Source organism: Plectropomus leopardus, chromosome 10 (assembly GCF_008729295.1).
Source record: "Plectropomus leopardus isolate mb chromosome 10, YSFRI_Pleo_2.0, whole genome shotgun sequence".
NCBI lineage: Eukaryota > Metazoa > Chordata > Actinopteri > Perciformes > Serranidae > Plectropomus > Plectropomus leopardus.
Genome location: NC_056472.1, coordinates 20,882,815 through 20,904,016, shown reverse-complemented (window position 1 = coordinate 20,904,016; position 21,202 = coordinate 20,882,815). Strand labels below are relative to the sequence as shown.

The window sequence follows — 21,202 nt, the reverse complement described above, 5'->3', positions numbered from 1 at the left end:
GTGGTTAATTATTACAGCTCTGGGGGCCACAATGAGTCCTTGCAGCTGCTGCATTTCCTGTGAGTGCATCCTTATAATGAAAAGCCTTTCTACAACATCCAGTGAGAATTCACAGGCAATTGAATTACACGTTGGATTGGATAACGTTTAAAGTAGTCGTTTACAGGATGTACAGTCGGTACAGCTGTGCTTGTTCCTAATGCAACTCTCCATCTTTATGGGTATCCTCATAGGTGTCATTTACACTGGGGACTCTGGGGACATGTTCTCATCACTTTTTGAATTGGCCAACTTTGTCCCCATCACTTAAAAGCATAATTCATTTAAAATGTTCTGAAAAATTAGCCTGGTGAGACCAGCCTGATGACATTAGCTCAGCATTGTGTTTGGCCGTCTGCATCAGTCTGGACACTTTCAGTGGGCGGGAGTACTCGTCTCTACAGACAAACTCTTCCAGCCAATCCTTATGTTAGCACTTGGCTTCACTGCTCAAACACATTGTCAGTAAGACGGTAGCAGTAGATCCCAAAATACAAGTTATTTATATTTACCATTTTTATGTGTTGTGTACCTTGTCGACAGCAACCAGCTGCCTCTGGACTGCTGAAAACCAGCTGCCAGCTTCCTTGTTGTCTGTCTGAAGCATTATCTGCATGGCCGCGATCCCCAGCTTTGAAACCTGTTGTATTTGCTCTTCTATTAGCACAATCAGTTGCAAAACAACAGTGAACATTAGATTTGTACCAGGGAACATCTTCTTCATCACCAGCAGTATCAGTTGATAAATCAAGCTTTTGCCAAATCCAGTCGGCAAAAACATCTTTTCTCTCTTGTACTCGTTTAATTGTTTTCCTCTATTTATGCAATGGATTCACTTATTGCTTTTTTTTTTTTTACTCTATTAATGTTGGCTCAGCAGGGATAACATTAAATGAGAACAGTTGGTAAAAGGAAGAATAAATATTTGATATCAATACAGAGAGCCTGAGAGACCTAAGATTTTTATATTTGTAACTGTCACTTGCCACCTGAATTGTGTTTTCCTTTACATAAACAAAGATACTTCCATCATAAACTGGTGCACAAAAATTCACCAGATAATAAGGAGGAAGACCCCAGACCCTCAAAATGAATGCCCTTGCATGGGGCCTATGCTATGCAGTTTTAAGATGTTGTAGTTATTTAGTCTGACATCGTTGCGATCCCTCCATTACATTACCTAAAATCTCATATGGATGGATTACTGAAGAGGCCTACCAGGCACAGACCAAGGGACCCAAAGCATCAGGGCCCCCCCCCGGCTTTCACCTGCAAGATGTCACTCAAATTTAAATGTACAGACCAGGAAGAGATTCAAAATGATCACAAAGAGACATATAAAAGACCATAAAGAGATGCAAAGGAACCGCAAAAGGCACCAGATATCTGCAAAAGGACACAAAACAACTTTAAAGAGATGCAAAACTACCACAAAGTCTGTTTCATGCTCCTAATTCTTTACATATTTGTGCTCAGGGGCCCGTTATCTTACTATCTGCCCATGAAATCACATATATTGAAGACCATTTAAAAGATGTTCTTTCATCTGAGCCCTTATGTCCCTACATCTTTTCAACACAAAGTGGCGCCCTTGGATATCCTGACATCAAAAACTCACCAAATCAAAGGTTGCGTGTTGATACTGAAGGCCTGTGACACCCTCCGGCAGGAAAACAAACTGGATTGGTTGCATTTATCAGAGCGATTTTTTTTATTATCAGCAGAGGGAGGTAGCACCCACCGCACCCTTCCCTTTCCACTTATGGACCCCGACCTCGACGACATAAAGCCCAGGAAGAGAGAGGCTGCAAGGACACATGCTCCCCACTCTGCTTCCGACCATCACAGTAACGGCTTTATCGCTATCTGTTTGCTCAGGAGGCTAGAGTCAACTGCTGGCGGGAAGCGGGAGGAAGGTTTCAATCAAGATAATACATGAAAAGTTTGGAGTTGAACCAAGTCCTTAATAATCAAGCACTGCAAAGGAAAAAGAAAAAAAAAACAGAGCAGCACCATCTCCATTCCTTTTCCTGCCTTCTATAGCAGAGGTTAAAGGTCACGTTAACCCAACTTATCCGAGGTTAAAGCTCACATACAGCTCAATGTACACATCTTGAAGAACACTTTAAGTAAACACATGGGAATTCTTTCCTATATAGAATCAACACACCATTTCCTCTGCAGATTAGCAGTTGTAATATAGGAGGATGTTTTTCTGTACGTTGTTATCAGTAGTGGAACTGAGTTTACCATTAATTTACCATAATTAATTCATAGTCGATAAATGATGCATTTCAAAAGACCATTAAACAAGTTCAAACATGTTTAAGCACGCTGCTGTGTGACTGTTAATTAGCCACCTGTAAACGGCTAAATCCAAACCTCCAGGGACACAATTGAGAGTGCTGATGAAGCCATATGCCAACATAGTGAATAAGTGCTAATGCCTTTGTGGGAAAACTATATAAAATATATTAATATTTAAATAAATAGAAATTAATTTGAAAGAGTACTCTGACAGAAAAATAAAAAATGTCACATTAATTGGCGGATCAACAACCGTAACCTTGTAAAAATAGGGACGGCTAATACATAAGAAAAGGAACACACACTAATTTAGTATACTGGGAATGGAATTGATTAGTCTCCAACTTTTCAACAAAAGACATTTTTTAATTGTCTTCACAGATGACTGAGATGCAGGAATGCATGAAACGAGAAATCTTTCATCCACGGGCTCATTAGGACCGCAGACCATACACGCCACAAAGAAGTAGACTATGTACAAAGCATACACGCACTTAAGGATTTTTTCATCTAGGCCTAAATAAATTCTGAAAGTCATAGCCATCAAATCTGGAGGGGCCTTTATACCTCTAGTGAGATGAAATTGTATTAAAGAGAGGCAAGACTTTTAAGATCCAGTGTGTAGGATTTGTGGGGATATATTGGCAGGAACGGAATATAATACAATAAGTATGGTTTCTTTATTGTATATTTCCACTTGAAAAACTAATCATTTTGTTTTTGTTTCCTTAAAATGAGCCTTGGAATGAGTCATATATATCCACATATATCTACATATACCAAACAGTAGATAGGGCCATTTGGTTTTTCCATGTTTTCATATTGGCCACCATAGTTAGCAGCCCCTCCATGATGAGCGAAAACACTTTGGAAAAAAACTAAAATTTTTATCTTAATCAGTGTTTTTACCAATTTTAAACACCTAGTGCATTTGTTCTAGTCAGGAAGAGACCTCTGTGGATAATTCAGCTCCCAGTAAAAACCTCCTAAATGTCTGAATCTGAGGTTATTAGAGAATTAAAGGTATGCACACATTAGCAGGTGCTGAGCTCTGTGAAGTGCCAATCAACTTTGGACAAACACAGATTTTTAACACGAAACAACTTATTCAAATGGTTTGAAATCACTGGGTTGATTTGCTGTGGACAGAAAGAGCCCTTTGCAGATAATTCGGCTCCCGAAAGCCTCTTAAACAATGAGCATTGAAGTACTTTTAACAGGAGTTTATTCTTGGCAGGTGGGAGAAATTTCAGCTGGTTGCAATTTGCAGTTCTCACCATTAGATGCCACTAAAACCGCTCCATAAACTCAATCTGCCATTTAAGGCTGGTGATTCAGTAACCAGTAATGGCTTTATATATGTCTTAATAGATGATATGCATGCATATAAAAAAAATTCATACAACTGAACAGAAGAATATCCAAGGTTTTGTTTGCAAGTTGTGTTACTTTCAATAGTCCTTTTTGAAAACATTTTCTGATGTTGTACATATAAAATATGTTAATATAAGTGACAGTTCAATACTGGTACAGTGCTGGTAAGCTTGTTTGTAAAATGGGGATACATTAACAATAAGAGATAGAAAACAGCTTGACAGCCTCCTTTAAAATGAGTGCAAGTCACATTCCTGAGCTGCACTAAACCAAAAAAAGGTGTCTTTAACGGGGGGCTCCAGTAAGCAGAGGCCCATGGTTGACTGAAATGATGTGCGTAATGTTAGAGCTGTTTACAGTAAAAGTGAAGAATGTGTCTTAGTGTCAGCTGCAAGAGAAAGAATGACTCCCTCTTAAAGCCAAAAAAGGAATTCATCAACCGGGTTGGTGCAATGCATCAACCTTTAGTCTTACCTCTGTAGAAATAGACTCTTTAACTACTCAAAATATTTCATTTTGCTCAAATTATTGTTTCAACTATCTTGGCTACGTCTGTAGTGAATCTTGCTTGGACAGCTCCATCAGCTGTGCTTTCAAGAGTCAGAGACATCCTGAATGACTTTAGTATGGACACACTTAAAACTCAGCAGCTCTGGCACTGGTTCCACAAAATGACCGTCAAAGCCTGAAGCTTTTTACTACCTTCCTCAGAGACCCCTGAGGCCCCCGGTCTTTGTGAAGCCAACTTACTCTGCCTAAACCTCTCTCAAAAACCACATATATCATACTGTCTGCCAGAGTATGCTATGCCACCAGTGTTTCCATCATTGCTGCAGTAAATGACTAACGTGGGCAAAACTCGTAAATGTCAGATTCTGTTTAGCCAATCTGTGCATATGAGTGCGGCTCTTTGTGGGCTGAGCCTCGGCAGAGAGCTGCAGAGGCTTTTTAAAAACCTCAGCCATCTGCTTCTTATAAATCACAACAACTTACACGCTCATCTGAAAAATATTCATGCCATTTCAGTGTTCAAGATGATGAAAGTGACAAACAAATCAAATGAAGAAGAATAACTAAAGTGCAGTAAAGATACTGCCAGTGTTATCCCCGAAGAGCAATAATGATATCAAACTGTACGAGATAAAATGCTGCAAAGTATAGAATCACAGTATATTACGCAGATATTATGAGACATCAGGGACCAATTAAAACTAGCATATTTCCTTATCTGGAAGCTGTCCACACAAACTTGTGCAAACTAACTAAAGCTTCCACTTCATGTGAGCTAACTGCTATGACAGCGTACTTGTGACATCACTGAATTGAATGCACCAGGCAAGCAATTACTGGTGAAATAATGTGGCAAAACATTTAATTGAATGTAGCTGGATTATTCAGCAGTAAACTGTTTTGTAGGAAAGCATTTTATACACCCTTACTAAAGATTTTGTTTTTCTGAATATCTATTTGCTTGTTTTGTCTGTTTTGGTCAATTTGGAGTCAGGTAACATGGGATATTAAAGGTTTTTTCAACTGTAAGATTCCAACTGTTTATTTTTCTGCAAGAGGTTTTCTTTCTTTTGAAGAATAAATTCATCACAGGTCTTTGGCAGACGATAGTAACCCTGCCGGCTAACCTGCACTCCATCCAGCCAGCTGCTTGAATCAATAAAATCCCTTTTCTAAAGCCCAGACAACTTTTCATTAATAAATGCCTCTGTTGTTTTGGCACCAAGTGTGAAACTTCTGTGGGGCCATTTAACTATCTATCTTGTCCCGACAGACACGTTACTTATATTTTCTATGAAAGCACAGCAGAGTGATGGAGACAGATGGAGGGCTGACAAGTAGTCTGTGAAATCTCAGAGAAATATTTAAAAATGAAACTATACAGATAGAAAGGGAAGCAGAGAATATGCTGGATAATTTGGATTCAAAAGGTTTGGCAATTCTGTAGTTCTACCCTTTGATAAACTGTGTCCCACATTGTTTATTGTGTCCTATGTAACACAATACACTGATTACAAAACTGTGTCCCTATTACAAAACAAGTTATGCCAAAAGCAGCCCAAAAAGAATCTGTGTTGTAGGTTACATTCAAAGAACTTTTTGGTAATGACTTCTCTGGCATTATTATTTGCTATTATAGGGGAGAAACACTATCAGAGTTGCAATTTTGCAGAGATTTGTGACAGTTATAATCATTGTATGCAAGGAATAAAAATGTATGGTGCAATAAAAGTCCAATAACAGGTATTGATTTTTGAGGTATGGAGAGGTGAACTGACAGGAGCTTTTATCACTGTTGTCTTCCCCAATCAGCACCCAGCCGTTCATATGAAATCCAATATGAAGGGCTGAGATGAAAGTTCATTACCCACAAGAGCTTTACGCCATCTAGTGTAAATAAGTAGGTACTTATTCTATTTAAGTCTTATTTTGAAGGCGGAACTGTGAGTCGAGAGTCAGAACTGCATCAAGTTAACAACTGACACCTGGAGTGAGACCGGAAATTAGATTATTTATCCTACTAAAACTGTTTTTAAGACTTCAGGAAAGAGAATATTTGGCGTATTTAGTGATCTTATTGTAAGCAAATATTCATTGACATCACTTCCTTTGACTTGCAGAACTATACTATGACATTTTTTTAATCACATTTCCATGATGTTCTCATTATGACATTTTTAATCACATTTTTATGACAAATTATACTACGGCATTTTTGTCACATTTTATGACATACTATACTATGACATTTTCTAATCAGATTTTTTTGGTATGGTTCCACAATATGTCATTTCTTGATCACATTTTTATGACATACTGTACTATGACTATACTATTATTATATATTTTCAGCATACCATGCTATGATATTTCTGTAACATTTTTATGACACTTAACCATGACTTTCATTTTTCTACACAACTTTATGACATACTATACTATGACAATTTTTTTTAAATCACATTTTTATGACATACTATACCATGCCGTTTTAATCACATTATTATGGTATAGCTTACTATAAGCTCTTATATCATTTGTTGATCACATTTTTGTGACATACTATACTTTGAATTTTTTTAAAATACATATTTTTGGCATACCATACAGTGCTATTTTTATCACATTTTCATGACATACTATACAGTAACTTTTTTGTTTTCGAACACATTTTATAGATAGATAGATAGATAGATAGATAGATAGATAGATAGATAGATAGATAGATAGATATACTTTATTGATCTCAAAACTGAGAAATTGGGGTGTAGCAGCGCCATACAGTAAGAACAAAATGACATACTGTACTGTGACTTTTATCTCATTTCTATGGCATACTCTGCTATTATTTTATACTACATGTAAAACCTATCAAGATAACTCTTCATTCAATGTGTTTTGTACCTGCCTATGCTTTTATTTTGAAGATTACGGGCGGAAGTAGTGGTTCGTGTTGTGGTTAACCGGTGTTAGCTTCCAGGCTGCATGCGGGTAATAGTAGCAGTAACAGCATGGCTTACAGTGCAAAGATCGGTCCGTCCATCCTGAGCAGCGACCTGTCCTGTCTGGGCAGCGAGTGTGTGCGGATGTTGGAGTGCGGGGCAGACTACCTGCACCTGGACGTCATGGACGGGTCAGTTTATCGGTGTTTAAATAAGTTAGCACGCTAACGACTAGCAAGCCTACTGGAAGTTCAGTGCGGGGGAGCTAAAGTTGGCTAACATCAACAAGCTAAGCTAGCTTTTCAGAAGTTAAGACGGGGAAGCCGATATTTATGTAACAGGATTTATCTGGCTTAAGTATGAATGAAGGGGGTTTTAATATGTCAGGCTGTCAAACATTATAATGTCTTTAACACACTTCCTCCTTCTGCCTGTTTCTTCAGTCATTGTTTACCTTCCTCTATACTTGTGCAAGGCGTTTGTTTGCAAGTGGTCATGCAAGACAGGAGAATTTCATAATAGCTGGAAGTTAAATGTCTGTTTTTTTTCCTTATTAAGGCACTTTGTCCCCAACCTCACATTTGGACATCCCATGGTAGAGTGCCTGAGGAAATCATTAGGCCAAGACCCTTTCTTTGGTGAGATATCCCCAAACATATGCTACACTTCATCAGTTATCCCATTGCTCCTACTGATCCTCTTTTCCAGAGCTCCAGTTTTCTGCAGCTCACTGAATATAATGTCTTCAACAGCGCTTGCATAGTGTATAATTGTATATTTATGCTCAACAACAGACTCTGTGACCTAATTCCAATAAAACTTATAGATACAAAAGTAGAAAATCACATATTATAAAGGCTAAAAAAAAGAGTCAACCTAAGTGTGCAAGCTTAAGTGTGTTTTTCAGAGGTCCACGGGAATGGAAAGAGATTGATAACACTGTAAAAATGCCACCTTGTGTCTGTTTTCAAGCCTTAGGCAACAGTTACTACAATAATATGTCAAAGCTTGAACACCCTTAACAGCTGGAGACTTCTGTGTTGGTTACCCTCATAAAGCATTTAAATTCTGCTGTTATTTTCACTTGCCATATGTCTCTGGCTATGGTATCTTACTTAAACCAATGTGTAGGCTGATGGACCATTTAGTAGTTAGCGTTAGGATTCTTTAGTTTCATGATTGTTTATTTGTCATTTTTCTTATGTATTTGCATACATATAAGAAACGACATAATATTATCCCAGCCCACAGCAGTGCAACAGAGAAGGACAAAATATATATATACATGTTTTTAAATACATTTTATTGATTTCCATAGTGCATGACAACAACAAAAGACAACAAAAGAAGACAAATCTAAACAAAAGAAATATAACAAGACAGCACTGAAAGATTGAAACTCATAGCCATGGGACACCAGTTTAAAAAGAGATCAACAGAGTTTCCTGGTACTTTACCACTAGTTCGCATGAAACAGAAATAAGGCAGGAAAGGTTACATATAAAACGGGACAAGCAGATAAAGATTACATTCAGTTTGATTTTATCAGATGGGATTCACACTAAAAGCTAATCCACCCCTCTTTAATAAGTCTGTAATTTCATAAGGTAAATGAACTAAGACTGGTTGCTTTTTTTTAAAGTGTTGTTCCCCTTTAATGTAGCAGAGAGGTTTTCCATTGGTAAAACCTTGCATATTTCTCTGTACCTCTGTGTTAATGTTGGGGGCTTGTCTTTAATCCATTAAAATAAAATACATAGTCTAACTAGCAACAGCAGTTTCATCAGGAGAGTGTATTGTGAGAGGTTAAGAAAAATATATTTGTTAGAATAACTTTATATATGTTTCAAACAAACAAAGAAAAGTTTTTTTTTGTTACTCTCACTTACTGCATAAGACAGGTACTTTCTTTTTCTTAAATATAGACAACACATTATTTTAAATACATTTTAAAAGCTATTTTCCTCATGTTTGAGCCCATATTATCAAGTTTTAGCTATGACTTACCAGGGTGTCCTTTTTTACGTTCTCATTATGTCTCATGAACTGTGCTTGCATCTTTTGAGTTTTTGTTGTTGTTGAATAAATTGAGTTGAGTCATGAATGCCTCTGCTATGTGTGGTATTGTGATGGTGTTAATTTTGCAGATATGCACATGATGGTGTCTCGGCCGGAGCAGTGGGTGAAGCCCATGGCTGCTGCGGGGGCCAACCAGTACACATTCCACATAGAGTCCACCACCAACCCTGGAAACCTCATCAAGGAGATAAAAGAGAGTGGCATGAAGGTGAGAAATACTGCTGCAAAGCAAGAGGCAGATTAGTAGTAGTGCAGTATATGAAAAGTGCAGTAGTGTGAAAATTTAAAGTGATCATACTATGTACATTTGCATATTTATGGTATTTTAAAAGATCTGCCATAGTACACTCCTCAACTTCCTGTCAGAGTTTTTACACAGAAAAAGGTTTTTAAGTTTCTTTTAATATTAGGGCTGCCAAGCGATTACATTTTTAACTAACAGCTAATCGCACTATTTCCAGAGTGAATTGTATTTTTTCTCAAATATTTTCTGTTTCATTGTTTTGCAATTTAAAGCAGTTTTAAAGGCCCTTTTGACCAAGTAAATTTATTCTTACCGGATTGTCTTTATTAAGAATCAGATGACTGTAAAATATTGCATGGGACTAGCATAAAGTAGGCATGTCTGTCAAGGGAAGACTCAGTGGTACTCAGTGAGCCGGTTTTCATTGAGACCTTGTGGTTAGAGGTCAAAGGACCCCTGTGAAAAAACTATGCCGTTTTTGCATCACCAAAATTTGGTCTAACTTTGGAGCGTTATCTAACCCCCTTCCTGAGAAGCTAGCATGGTTGATATGACGATGATAACAGTATCATCACTCTAGCTATAAAACTCAGCCCGGTACAGCCTCTTAAATACAGAAATGTTGGCTGGCGATTAACAAAATTAAAAAAAAATAACACCAAATGCTTGGATCTCAATCACATGGCAAATAACTCATTAACACTGACAGTCTTATTTAATATATAAAGCCTTGTTGAACCAAATATAACTGTTTCATTTTCATTAACTTAAATTTATAATGATAATTATGCGTGTAATGCTGTATATATATCGCAAAACTGATATTTTTTGACAGTTATCCTACCATGAAAGTCTCACACCGTTGCACCATCTTTGGTGATTATGTTTTCTTGTGTCTTCATAATAACGCTGTGTGAGGTTTGCAGGTGGGTTTGGCCATAAAGCCTGGTACTACCGTTGAAGAGCTAGCACCCTGGGCTAACCAGATTGACATGGCTCTGGTCATGACTGTTGAACCTGGCTTTGGAGGGCAAAAGTTCATGGAGGACATGATGCCAAAGGTAAGGACAAACCACAGGTAGAGGAAGAGAAAAAAACAGGAACAAGTTTACATGTGACACAAACAAGGCTTCAGTGTTATTTTGAGACATTAGATATCTACCAGGTTTTCTGTAAGTCCTTAAAGAGTCTAAAATGTCTCAAAGTTATTAAATAGTCTTACATTTGAATCAGGAAGGTTTTAATTGGCAGAAACATTTTTATCTAACTTAATCCACCTTTTAATGACTTTTAGTCAAAATGAGTTAAGCTCACATTTCTGATTGATTTTTCAAATCGTTTAACTTACCACTGAGCCTAACACTTTCTTTGTACTTAAAACTTGTACTTTGGTGTTGGCAAACTGTAGATTAACTTAACTCACTATAATATCCATATTCTTCAATAAACTAACTTCTGCATGGACCACATATATTGTACTTACCTCCATACTTACACTGCTTAAAAAGGAAAATGATGATTTTTTTTCCCAAAACTCAGTCTTAAAAGTTAAATGTGGTTAAAAATGATTTTAAAAATGTTTTTAAAAGTATTAAATTAAGTGTCTAATACCTGTAGAAACGTTGATGTACTGAGCCACAGTGGAGTAAAATTTATATAGCGTACAGATTTGACATTGTGCTGCAGGAAGCAGCAAGAAATCACCAATATTTTGCTTTTCCAGAATATACACCATATCAAAAAAAAAAGGTTTTCAGTAGAAAAGCACATACATAATGTGAGGCCAGCTGACAAAAATACAACAATTCTGCCACATATATGTGCTTTGTGTAAACAGGGGACATAACAACCCTGCTATCACAGTTGTGGAGAAAAAATAAACAAGTTGACCTTTGTGAGAAAAAGAAGTAAACTACTGGCCAATTCTCTTTGAGCCGCTGCAGATGTTTGCTCTGCTCATTAAATCTTAAACAGTTGTTGTCGGTGGAGGGAGATCACGAAAGTGCTAGGTAAAGTTTCACTTTTTTAGTGACGTGAGGCTCAAGTTTCATATAATTTTCTGCTAAACCACAGTACCATATAAGCACCATATAAATTTCAGTGTCAGTACTCTATTCTTTGTCTCGTCCTGCTGTGTTTCTCTCTTTAGTACAAGAAAGAAAGTCTGTTAGACGTCATTTGAATATCTATAAAAGTTCACAGCCAGAATAGAAACTCTTGTTCACCAGTGTTGTAAGCCTGACACCCAAACGCCTATTCTTGTCTATGTGATATCTCAAGAACACTTTTTACTATTTCTTCAAATTTAACACAATCGTTCACTCAAGGATGAACTGATCAGATTTTAGTGGTCATAGGTCAAAGGTAAAGGTCCCTGTGGCCTGCTCTGTCTCATTTTTGTGAATCTAATATCTTAAGAAAATCTTAAGGGATTTTTTCAAACTTGGCACAAGTGTTAGAGTAGACTCAATGATGAACTGTTCAGATATTGGTGGTAAAATGTCATGGTCACGCTGACCTTGCATTGGTCTCTTTCTTGTAAAATCTTAAGAACACTTTTAAGAAATTTCTTCAGATTCGACACAAACATACACTTGGACTCAGTGTACTCAGAATTTGGTGTTCAAAGGTTTGAGTCACTGTGACCTTGCATCCTTAAGTGTAACTTGACTGATACGCTGAGGTAAACAACCATGCGGCGGTATTTCCAGTTTGATGTAACAAGTAGCACTAAATCTTTTTTTCAGTCCTACTAATATCCGAACACGGTGTCGTAGATGAGATGTTATGCAGGCTTCAAGCTCTCTGTGTGATGTTTGTCTGTGTGTCCAGGTGAGCTGGTTGAGGAGTCAGTTCCCTTCGTTAGACATTGAAGTAGATGGAGGAGTCGGTCCTGACACCATCCACAAGTGTGCAGAGGTGAGGGATACGTACACACACATTGCTTAACTTCAGTAAACGTCAAAAATCCAGTTTTGTGAGTTTCTTTGAAACTGATGTATGTTTATTTTTGCTCCAGGCAGGAGCCAACATGATTGTGTCAGGCAGCGCTGTGATAGGCAGCGACGACCCCCGCTCTGTCATTGCGCTCCTGCGCACCGTGGTGGCCGAAGCGATCCAGAAACGTTCGCTGGACCGCTGAAATATCGTCATGTGACACCCTACCTGCCCGTCCCAGCAACACAATACAGCAGCTAGTGGAACAGACTCAATATGGATATTTGTGGAAATGAGGTCAGGGGTCACGGTTAGCGCAGGGAGCTGATGGTCAAATCACTTTGTTGTGAGTGAAGCTGCACCGTGCCTCTACAAAACTTTTTGAACGTCATCCTGTCCGACCACAATCTCCTCTCTGAACAGTTAACTAAAAGTGAGTCTCATCTCTGCATGGGGAAAACCCTTTCAAGACTGGAGCTGAGGTTTTGCTGATTTCACATCTGTAAACATTCCTGAATTTTGTTTTACACTGTTAGCTACACTGTAACACTTAGTTAAAATTGAACATTTTGGAAGTCATTTTTTGACTTTCATCTGAACTCATCAGATTAGTTTTGGCTCTTTTTACTGTATTGTAAAAATGAACCATTCAAAATGTATGACCTTACATAAATCATGTAAAATTCTAAATTCTATAAGATTTGGTTTTGCAGATTAAAAATACTCCAATGAGTTTGAAGTGTGAAGTCTTTGCAGTTTGCCGCTAAGCATTGTTCATACTCCCAAATTGGAAAACAAGCACTGGCACAGACTATAAGGCTTACTAAATTAAGTCCATTTATCTCTTAGTTTTAGCTTGAAAAATGCTGGACACACTCCTAACCATCCCTACGATGTGGTGGTACTCCCTAACATCAGGGTTTTTCAAATTAATTTTAGGGGGAAACATTCAATATTACAATATATACTTTAAAAAATATACTATACTATTAAGTTTTTGATTTTTTTATGATAAACCATACTGTGGCATTTTTATTATTTTTTATGATACTTTATCTTTAGGATTTTTAAAATGAAATAAAAATGTCATTGTATGTCATTCAAAAAAATCATATCAGTTTGTAAGATTTTTAAGTCACGTTCTGTATGATGGCCTTTTTGTAGAATTAACAAAATACTAAATTAAAGCTGCAAGTAGCGATGAACGAGCCCTCGCACCCCCACAAATGTCGGGGTACTGGTGAAATCCAGCTAAAGCAGCTGTTCATCTTTGAAAGTTGGAAAATGCACGCACAGACTTTGGACCCTGGAGTGAGCTATTTCACATGATGTAGTACTTCCAGCACCCAGTAGATGGCACTGAAGGGCACATACATTCCACGTCATCTTGGTGTACATCATTTGTAGACCAAACCATGAAAATTTCATGTAAATTAATTAATTACTTAGCATTAAAACAAAAACCTATTTGGAATGTTGAGGCTGAACCTTATCGAGGGCAGGTAAGTTTTACAGGCCGCTTCCCAGAGAAGAGTCTGAAGTGCAACTTAAAACTCATTTAAAATGCTTGAAGGCTTAGCTCAGTTGATTAGATTGAATCCTATTCAGGATAGTTGAATTTTAGAAAAAAGCTTTCCAAACCACAGAGGGAAACAGAACACTGAAAATAGTGTAAGTGTCAGTTGGATTAGCTCTAATGGCAGTTTTCCACTACATGGTATTGGCTCTACTCTACTCTTCTTGTTTTTTTTTTTTTTTTGTTTTCCATAAGGAAAAAGTACTTGGTACCACCTTTTTTACCTTGAACAGGAAAAATGCAAACAGCCAAGCTATTGTTGCGGCCCCGTTTTTTTAAAATTTTTTTGTCTTTCCTAAAATGGTAACCAGAAAGATAACACCGTGGTCGCTTGATCTGGTGCTACCGTTCCTCACCTTTGTGGCTGACGAGCGTGTACAGCGAGTGCGAGTATAGTTTAAATTACAGGGGAGCTTGGCTTCCCTGAAAGCCTCCATTGAGACGTTCAGGGGGAGCTCTAAAAAATTGTCCACTTTTGTGTCACAGGTTATATATTTCTGCACATGAAGGTTTCTGAAATAATAATTTTCAAAAAGAAGTAATATGTCAATGTTATGTGTTTATTCGCTAATTACGTTCCATTTCCGCACATCTGTCTCCACCATTTAACTTCTGTCCCCTGCTGCGCTAAACTTCCTACATTTACTTAAGTCACCTGAACTCATCATCTGACATACGAGATAGATAGAGAGGCGAAATGTTATTCGAGGTTTTAACTGCTTACAGTGATGTTAGTAAAAAAAAATCGCAGTAACCCTGTTATTGACCGCGTGCTGCCACACAGTTTGTGCATGTGACATGTTTAATGGTGCGCATGGGAAAATGGGGCTGCCCCGAAAGCCACCGTGCAATTCGGATCCTGTGCATATGTGTGTATTGCATTGAAACTGACGTCGATGCAGTGTCCCATGGCGTTGCTATGCCAATATCATGTAGTTGACTACTGTCCGAGCGAGATTGTGGAACTGCCGTTAGTAGGAGAAGCAAATAGGAGGCTTAGCTCAGTGGGTTAGGTCACTGGTTTGGAACTGGTTATTGTGGTTTTGAATCCTGCACGTAGCAGGTGTTTTTTACGGCTGTAAAATTCAGTACTGTCTGTATTTTATATATGACAATTCAAGAGACAAGTAGACAATCATTTCACAAACAGGGTTAGGGTTAGGGTTAAATAAAATAATATATACTTGAATATCAAAATATCGCAGTGCTCTCTAATAGACGATAAGACAAAAGTTATTACCTCAGATTTTACTTTGAATTCAGTGTCTGAACAGTATGAATCTACAGCCAAATAAAATTTTATGGCTTAAATAAAATAAAATATTGGCTGAAATTCAATATTGACATTGACGTCTATCGAAAACTCGACTGATATATGAGTCAGGCCGATATTCCTTGATTTCGACAGACGTCACTGCCGATACTGGTTTTACCTGTTTCGGGACCACTTCACCAGATTTATCTGCCAAATGCTATATGACTCAAATTTACGTGCCTTAATTTGTTCTGCAACATCACAGTCAGTGTCTAAACTGTATGAATCTACAGCCAAATGAAATTTTAAGGCATAAATGAAATAAAATATCGGCTGATATATAGGCTGATATATATCTCTCTGCTTTGCTGATATAAGGATCATATGGTGTAAAACACAAAATTCAGTATTGGCAGTGACGTCTATCGACTGATATATTAGTCAGTCTGATAAATCAACTTAGGACTTGTCAGGGAAAACTATTATTATTATTATTACTATTATTCAGTATATGATAATTTAGGAGACAGTGTTCAGTACATTATCAATGATGTACCAGACTTTCTTCATTTTCCCTTCATTCATCTTTCCAGTCTCAAGCTAGGCTGTGTCATGCTATGTTCCTTACTTTCCTACCTTACTACTCTGCCACTTTCCTGACTTTCCTATTCCAGACCCTTCGTATTCCTATTTTCTTATACTCTCATCCTCTACCTCCATCTTCTACTTTCACTCAACTGCCTGTCTCTCAACTCAACTTCCTGTCTCTTAACTTGTTGCAACTTGAATAACCTTCCTGTCTCTCAACCCAACTTCCTGTTTGTCACCCCAACTTCCTGTCTCTTGACTGTCCATCCTGTCTCACAGCCCAGCTGCATGTAACTTGACTGACTTTTCTGTCTCTTAACCTAAATTCTTGTCTTTCCCCCAACTTCCTGTCTCTTGACCGTTGTTCCTGTTTCTCAACCCAGCTTTAAAAGTCACCTGTTCCAGATCAGACTTGAACCAGCAACCCCAGGCACACTAACCATCTGACTTACCCACTGAGCCAAATCTCCAGACACTTAACAAGTTTTCAACATTCCCTTTAGCTCAGTATCAGCAGTGCTGTCTGTCCAAAACTCGATTGATATATGAGTCAGGCCGATAATAACTAAGGTCTTGGCAGGGAAAATTTAATATTCAGTGTATGAAAATTTAGGAGACAAGAAGACTATTGTGTGTTTCTTAACTGTGTTAAGTGTTTCTTGCAAGGTGTGTCATCCATGACTTTAATCAGTAAAGCAGTCAGATATATCAGCTGATTGTTTTATTAATGCCATAAAAGTCAAATGTCATCTGTCCCAGATAAGACTAGAACCAGCAACCTCAGGCACATTACCCACCTGATTTACCCACTGAGCCAAACCTCCAGAAACTCTGCATGTTTCCGACATTCTGTTGAACTTGAACTGCAATCTCATGGTTTATGGGTAAGTGTTTTAAGAGACCAAGCAGATGCATCTGACACCTGTGTTTTACCTTGAATATAGCTCTTTGCTTTGGACAACTGAAATCACCTGTCCTTGATGAGGTTGGAAGCGATGATCTCACAGTCTGCAGGTAAGCCCTCTAACCCTCTAAATGCTTGCAAAAAAAGTTGAACACTGCATTAAATAGTTTGCTGACACACGCCATGGCAAAGAATATTGCAAAAATCGCCAAAACCATATATAGCATGTCGAAAAAACAAACAAAAATTCCGTACTTGATACAAGAAAACATGTCGAAATATGAAATGCCCAAAAATAGTGAAAAACTGCCTAAAATAGCACGCCATAGCATAGAATGCTGAAAAAACAGCCAAAAACACCCCAATATGGCATTTAAAAAAAAGACCAAAAATTTAAATAACTATTGCAAAAACAACCAAAAACACCGTAATATGGCATGTCGAAAAAATGACCCAAAAAGCAAGGCTATAGTATTGCAAAAATGTCAAAAAATGACATATCTGAATAATAGCTGAAAACAGATGAAAACTGCTTAGAATAGCGTTCTTAGACACGCAATAGCATAGAATATTACAAAAACGGCCAAAAACACCATAATGTGGCATATCGAAAAAATGACCCAGAAAGCAAGGCTATAGTATGGCGAAAATGTCAAAAAATGACATGTTCCAAAAACAGCTGAAAGCAGCTGAAAACTGCTTAGATTAGTCTGCTGAGACATGCCATAGCATAAACTATTGCAAAAACAACCAAAAACACCGTAATATGGCATGTCGAAAAAATGACCCAAAAAGCAAGGCTATAGTATGGCGAAAATGTCAAAAAATAACATATCTGAAAAATAGCTGAAAACAGCAGAAAACTGCTGAAACATGCTTAGAATAGCGTGCTGAGACATGCCATAGCATAAACTATTGCAAAAACAACCAAAAACACCATAATATGGCATGTCGAAAAAATGACCCAAAAAGCAAGGTTATAGTATGGCGAAAATGTCAAAAAATGACATATCTGAAAAATAGCAGAAAACAGATGAAAACTGCTTAGAATATCGTGCTAAGAGATGCCATTACATAAACCATTGCAAAAACAACTAAAAACACCATAATATGGCATGTCGAAAAAATGACCCAAAAAGCAAGGCTATAGTTTGGCGAAAATGGCAAAAAATTACATGTTCTAAAAACAGCTGAAAGCAGCTGAAACATGCTTGGAATAGCGTGCTAAGACATGCCATAGCACAAACCATTGCAAAAACAACCAAAAACACCATAATATGGCATGTCGAAAAAAAGACCCAAAAATCAAGGCTATAGTATGGCGAAAATGTCAAAAAATGACATATCTGAAAAATAGCTGAAAACAGATGAAAACTGCTTAGAATAGCGTGCTAAGACATGCCATTACATAGAACAGTACAAAAACGGCCAAAAACACCATAATATGGCATGTCAAAAAATCGACACAAAAAGCAAGGCTATAGTATGGCGAAAATGTCAAAAATGACATGTTCCAAAAATTGCTGAAAACAGCTGAAACATGCTTAGAACAGCGTGCTAAGTCATGCCATAGCATAGAATGGTGCAAAAACGGCCCAAAACACCATAGTACGGCATGTCAAAAAATGGCCAAAGGAGCAAGGCTATAGTGTGGCAAAAATATCAAAAAATGACAATTTCAAAAACAGCCGAAAAAAGGCGGAAACATGCTTAGAATAGCGTGCTAAGACAAGCCATAGCATAAACCATTGCAAAAACACCCAAAAACACCATAATATGGCATATCGAAAAAATGACCCAGAAAGCAAGGCTATAGTATGGCGAAAATGTCAAAAAATAACATATCTGAAAAATAGCTGAAAACAGCAGAAAACTGCTGAAACATGCTTAGAATAGCGTGCTGAGACATGCCATAGCATGAACCGTTGCAAAAACAACCAAAAACACCGTAATATGGCATGTCGAAAAATGACCCAAAAAGCAAGGCTATAGTATGGCGAAAATGTCAAAAAATGACATATCTGAAAAATAGCAGAAAACAGATGAAAACTGCTTAGAATAGCGTGCTAAGTCATGCCATAGCATAAATCATTGCAAAAACAACCAAAAACACCGTAATATGGCATGTCGAAAAAATGACCCAAAAAGCAAGGCTATAGTATGGCGAAAATGTCAAAAAATGACATATCTGAAAAATAGCTGAAAACAGCTGAAAACTGCTTAGAATAGCGTGCTAAGACGTGCCATAGCATAAACCATTGCAAAAACAACCAAAAACACTGTAATATGGCATGTCAAAAAATCGACACAAAAAGCAAGGCTATAGTATGGCGAAAATGTCAAAAATGACATGTTCCAAAAATTGCTGAAAACAGCTGAAACATGCTTAGAACAGCGTGCTAAGACATGCCATAGCATAGAATGGTGCAAAAAACGGCCAAAAACACCATAGTACGGCATGTCAAAAAATGGACAAAGAAGCAAGGCTATAGTGTGGCAAAGATGTCTAAAAAATGACATTTTCAAAAACAGCTGAAAACTGCTGAAAAATGCTTAGAATAGCGTGCTGAGACATGCCATAGCATAAACTATTGCAAAAACAACCAAAAACACCGTAATATGGCATGTCAAAAATGTCGAAAAAATGACCCAAAAAGCAAGGCTATAGTATGGCGAAAATGTCAAAAAATGATATATCTGAAAAATAGCAGAAAACAGATGAAAACTGCTTAGAATAGCGTTCTTAGACACGCCATAGCATAGAATTGTACAAAAACGGCCAAAAACACGATAGTACGGCATGTCAAAAAATGGCCAAAGGAGCAAGGCTATAGTGTGGCAAAAATATCAAAAAATGACATTTCAAAAACAGCTGAAAACAGCTGAAACATGCTTAGAATAGCGTGCTGAGACACATGCCATAGCATAAACTATTGCAAAAACAACCAAAAACACCGTAATATGGCATGTCGAAAAAATGACCCAAAAAGCAAGGCTATAGTAAAATGGCGAAAATGTCAAAAAATGACATATCTGAAAAATAGCTGAAAACAGATGAAAAAAAAACACGAGCTATATAGCGTTTCTTAGCTACATGGCGAAAATGTCAAAATAGCAAAAAATAGCTGAATAGTACAAAAAAAATAGTACAAAAACGCCAAAACACCATAATATGGCATGTCAAAAAATCGACACAAAAAGCAAGGCTATAGTATGGCGAAAATGTCAAAAATGACATGTTCCAAAAATTGCTGAAAATAGCTGAAACATGCTTAGAACAGCGTGCTAAGACATGCCATAGCATAGAATGGTGCAAAAATGGCCAAAAACACCATAGTACGGCATGTAAAAAAATGGCCAAAGAAGCAAAGCTATAGTGTGACAAAAATGTTAAAAAATGACATTTTCAAAAACAGCTGAAAACAGCTGAAAACAGCTGAAAACTGCTGAAACATGCTTAGAACAGCATGCTAAGACATGCCATAGATGTTAAACTTTTGCAAAAACAACCAAAAACACCATAATATGGCATGTCGAAAAAATGACCCAAAAAGCAAGGCTATAGTATGGCGAAAATGTCAAAAAATGACATATTTGAAAAATAGCAGAAAACAGATGAAAACTGCTTAGAATAGCGTGCTGAGACATGCCGTAGCATAAAACATTGCAAAAACAAACCAAAATCACCGTAATATGGCATGTCGAAAAAAAAAGACCCAAAAAGCAAGGCTATAGTATGGCGAAAACGTTAAAAAATGACATATCTAAAAAATAGCAGAAAACAGATGAAAACTACTTAGAATAGCGTGCTAAGTTATGCCAAAGCATAAACCATTGCAAAAACAACCAAAAACCCCGTAATATGGAATGTCGAAAAAATGACCCGAAAAGCAAGGCTATAGTATGGCGAAAATGTCAAAAAATGACATATCTGAAAAAAAGCTGAAAACAGATGAAAACTGCTTAGAATAGCGTTCTTAGACACGCCATAGCATAGAATTGTACAAAAACGGCCAAAAACACCATAATATGGCATGTCAAAAAATCGACACAAAAAGCAAGGCTATAGTATGGCGAAAATGTCAAAAATGACATGTTCCAAAAATTGCTGAAAACAGCTGAAACATGCTTAGAACAGCGTGCTAAGACATGCCATAGCATAGAATGGTGCAAAAAACGGCCAAAACACCATAGTACGGCATGTCAAAAAATGGCCAAAGGAGCAAGGCTATAGTGTGGCAAAATATCAAAAAAAATGACATTTCAAAAACAGCTGAAAACAGCTGAAACATGCTTAGAATAGCGTGCTAAGACGTGCCATAGCATGAAACCGTTGCAAAAACAACCAAAAACACTGTAATATGGCATGTCAAAAAAATGACCCAAAAAGCAAGGCTATAGTATGGCGAAAATGTCAAAAAATGACATATCTGAAAAATAGCTGAAA

At 37.4% G+C, this 21,202-nt stretch overlaps 1 protein-coding gene across 1 annotated transcript; it reads left to right on the top strand.

Annotated features, from left to right (window-relative positions):
* Positions 1-7,198: 7,198 nt before the first annotated feature.
* rpe (ribulose-5-phosphate-3-epimerase) lies at positions 7,199-13,165 on the top strand. Its single transcript, XM_042494879.1, has 6 exons — positions 7,199-7,363; positions 7,731-7,810; positions 9,320-9,459; positions 10,422-10,556; positions 12,328-12,414; positions 12,515-13,165. Exons 1-6 carry the CDS (start codon positions 7,242-7,244, stop codon positions 12,635-12,637), a joined length of 687 nt encoding a protein of 228 aa, XP_042350813.1. The 5' UTR covers positions 7,199-7,241; the 3' UTR covers positions 12,638-13,165.
* Positions 13,166-21,202: the final 8,037 nt, after the last annotated feature.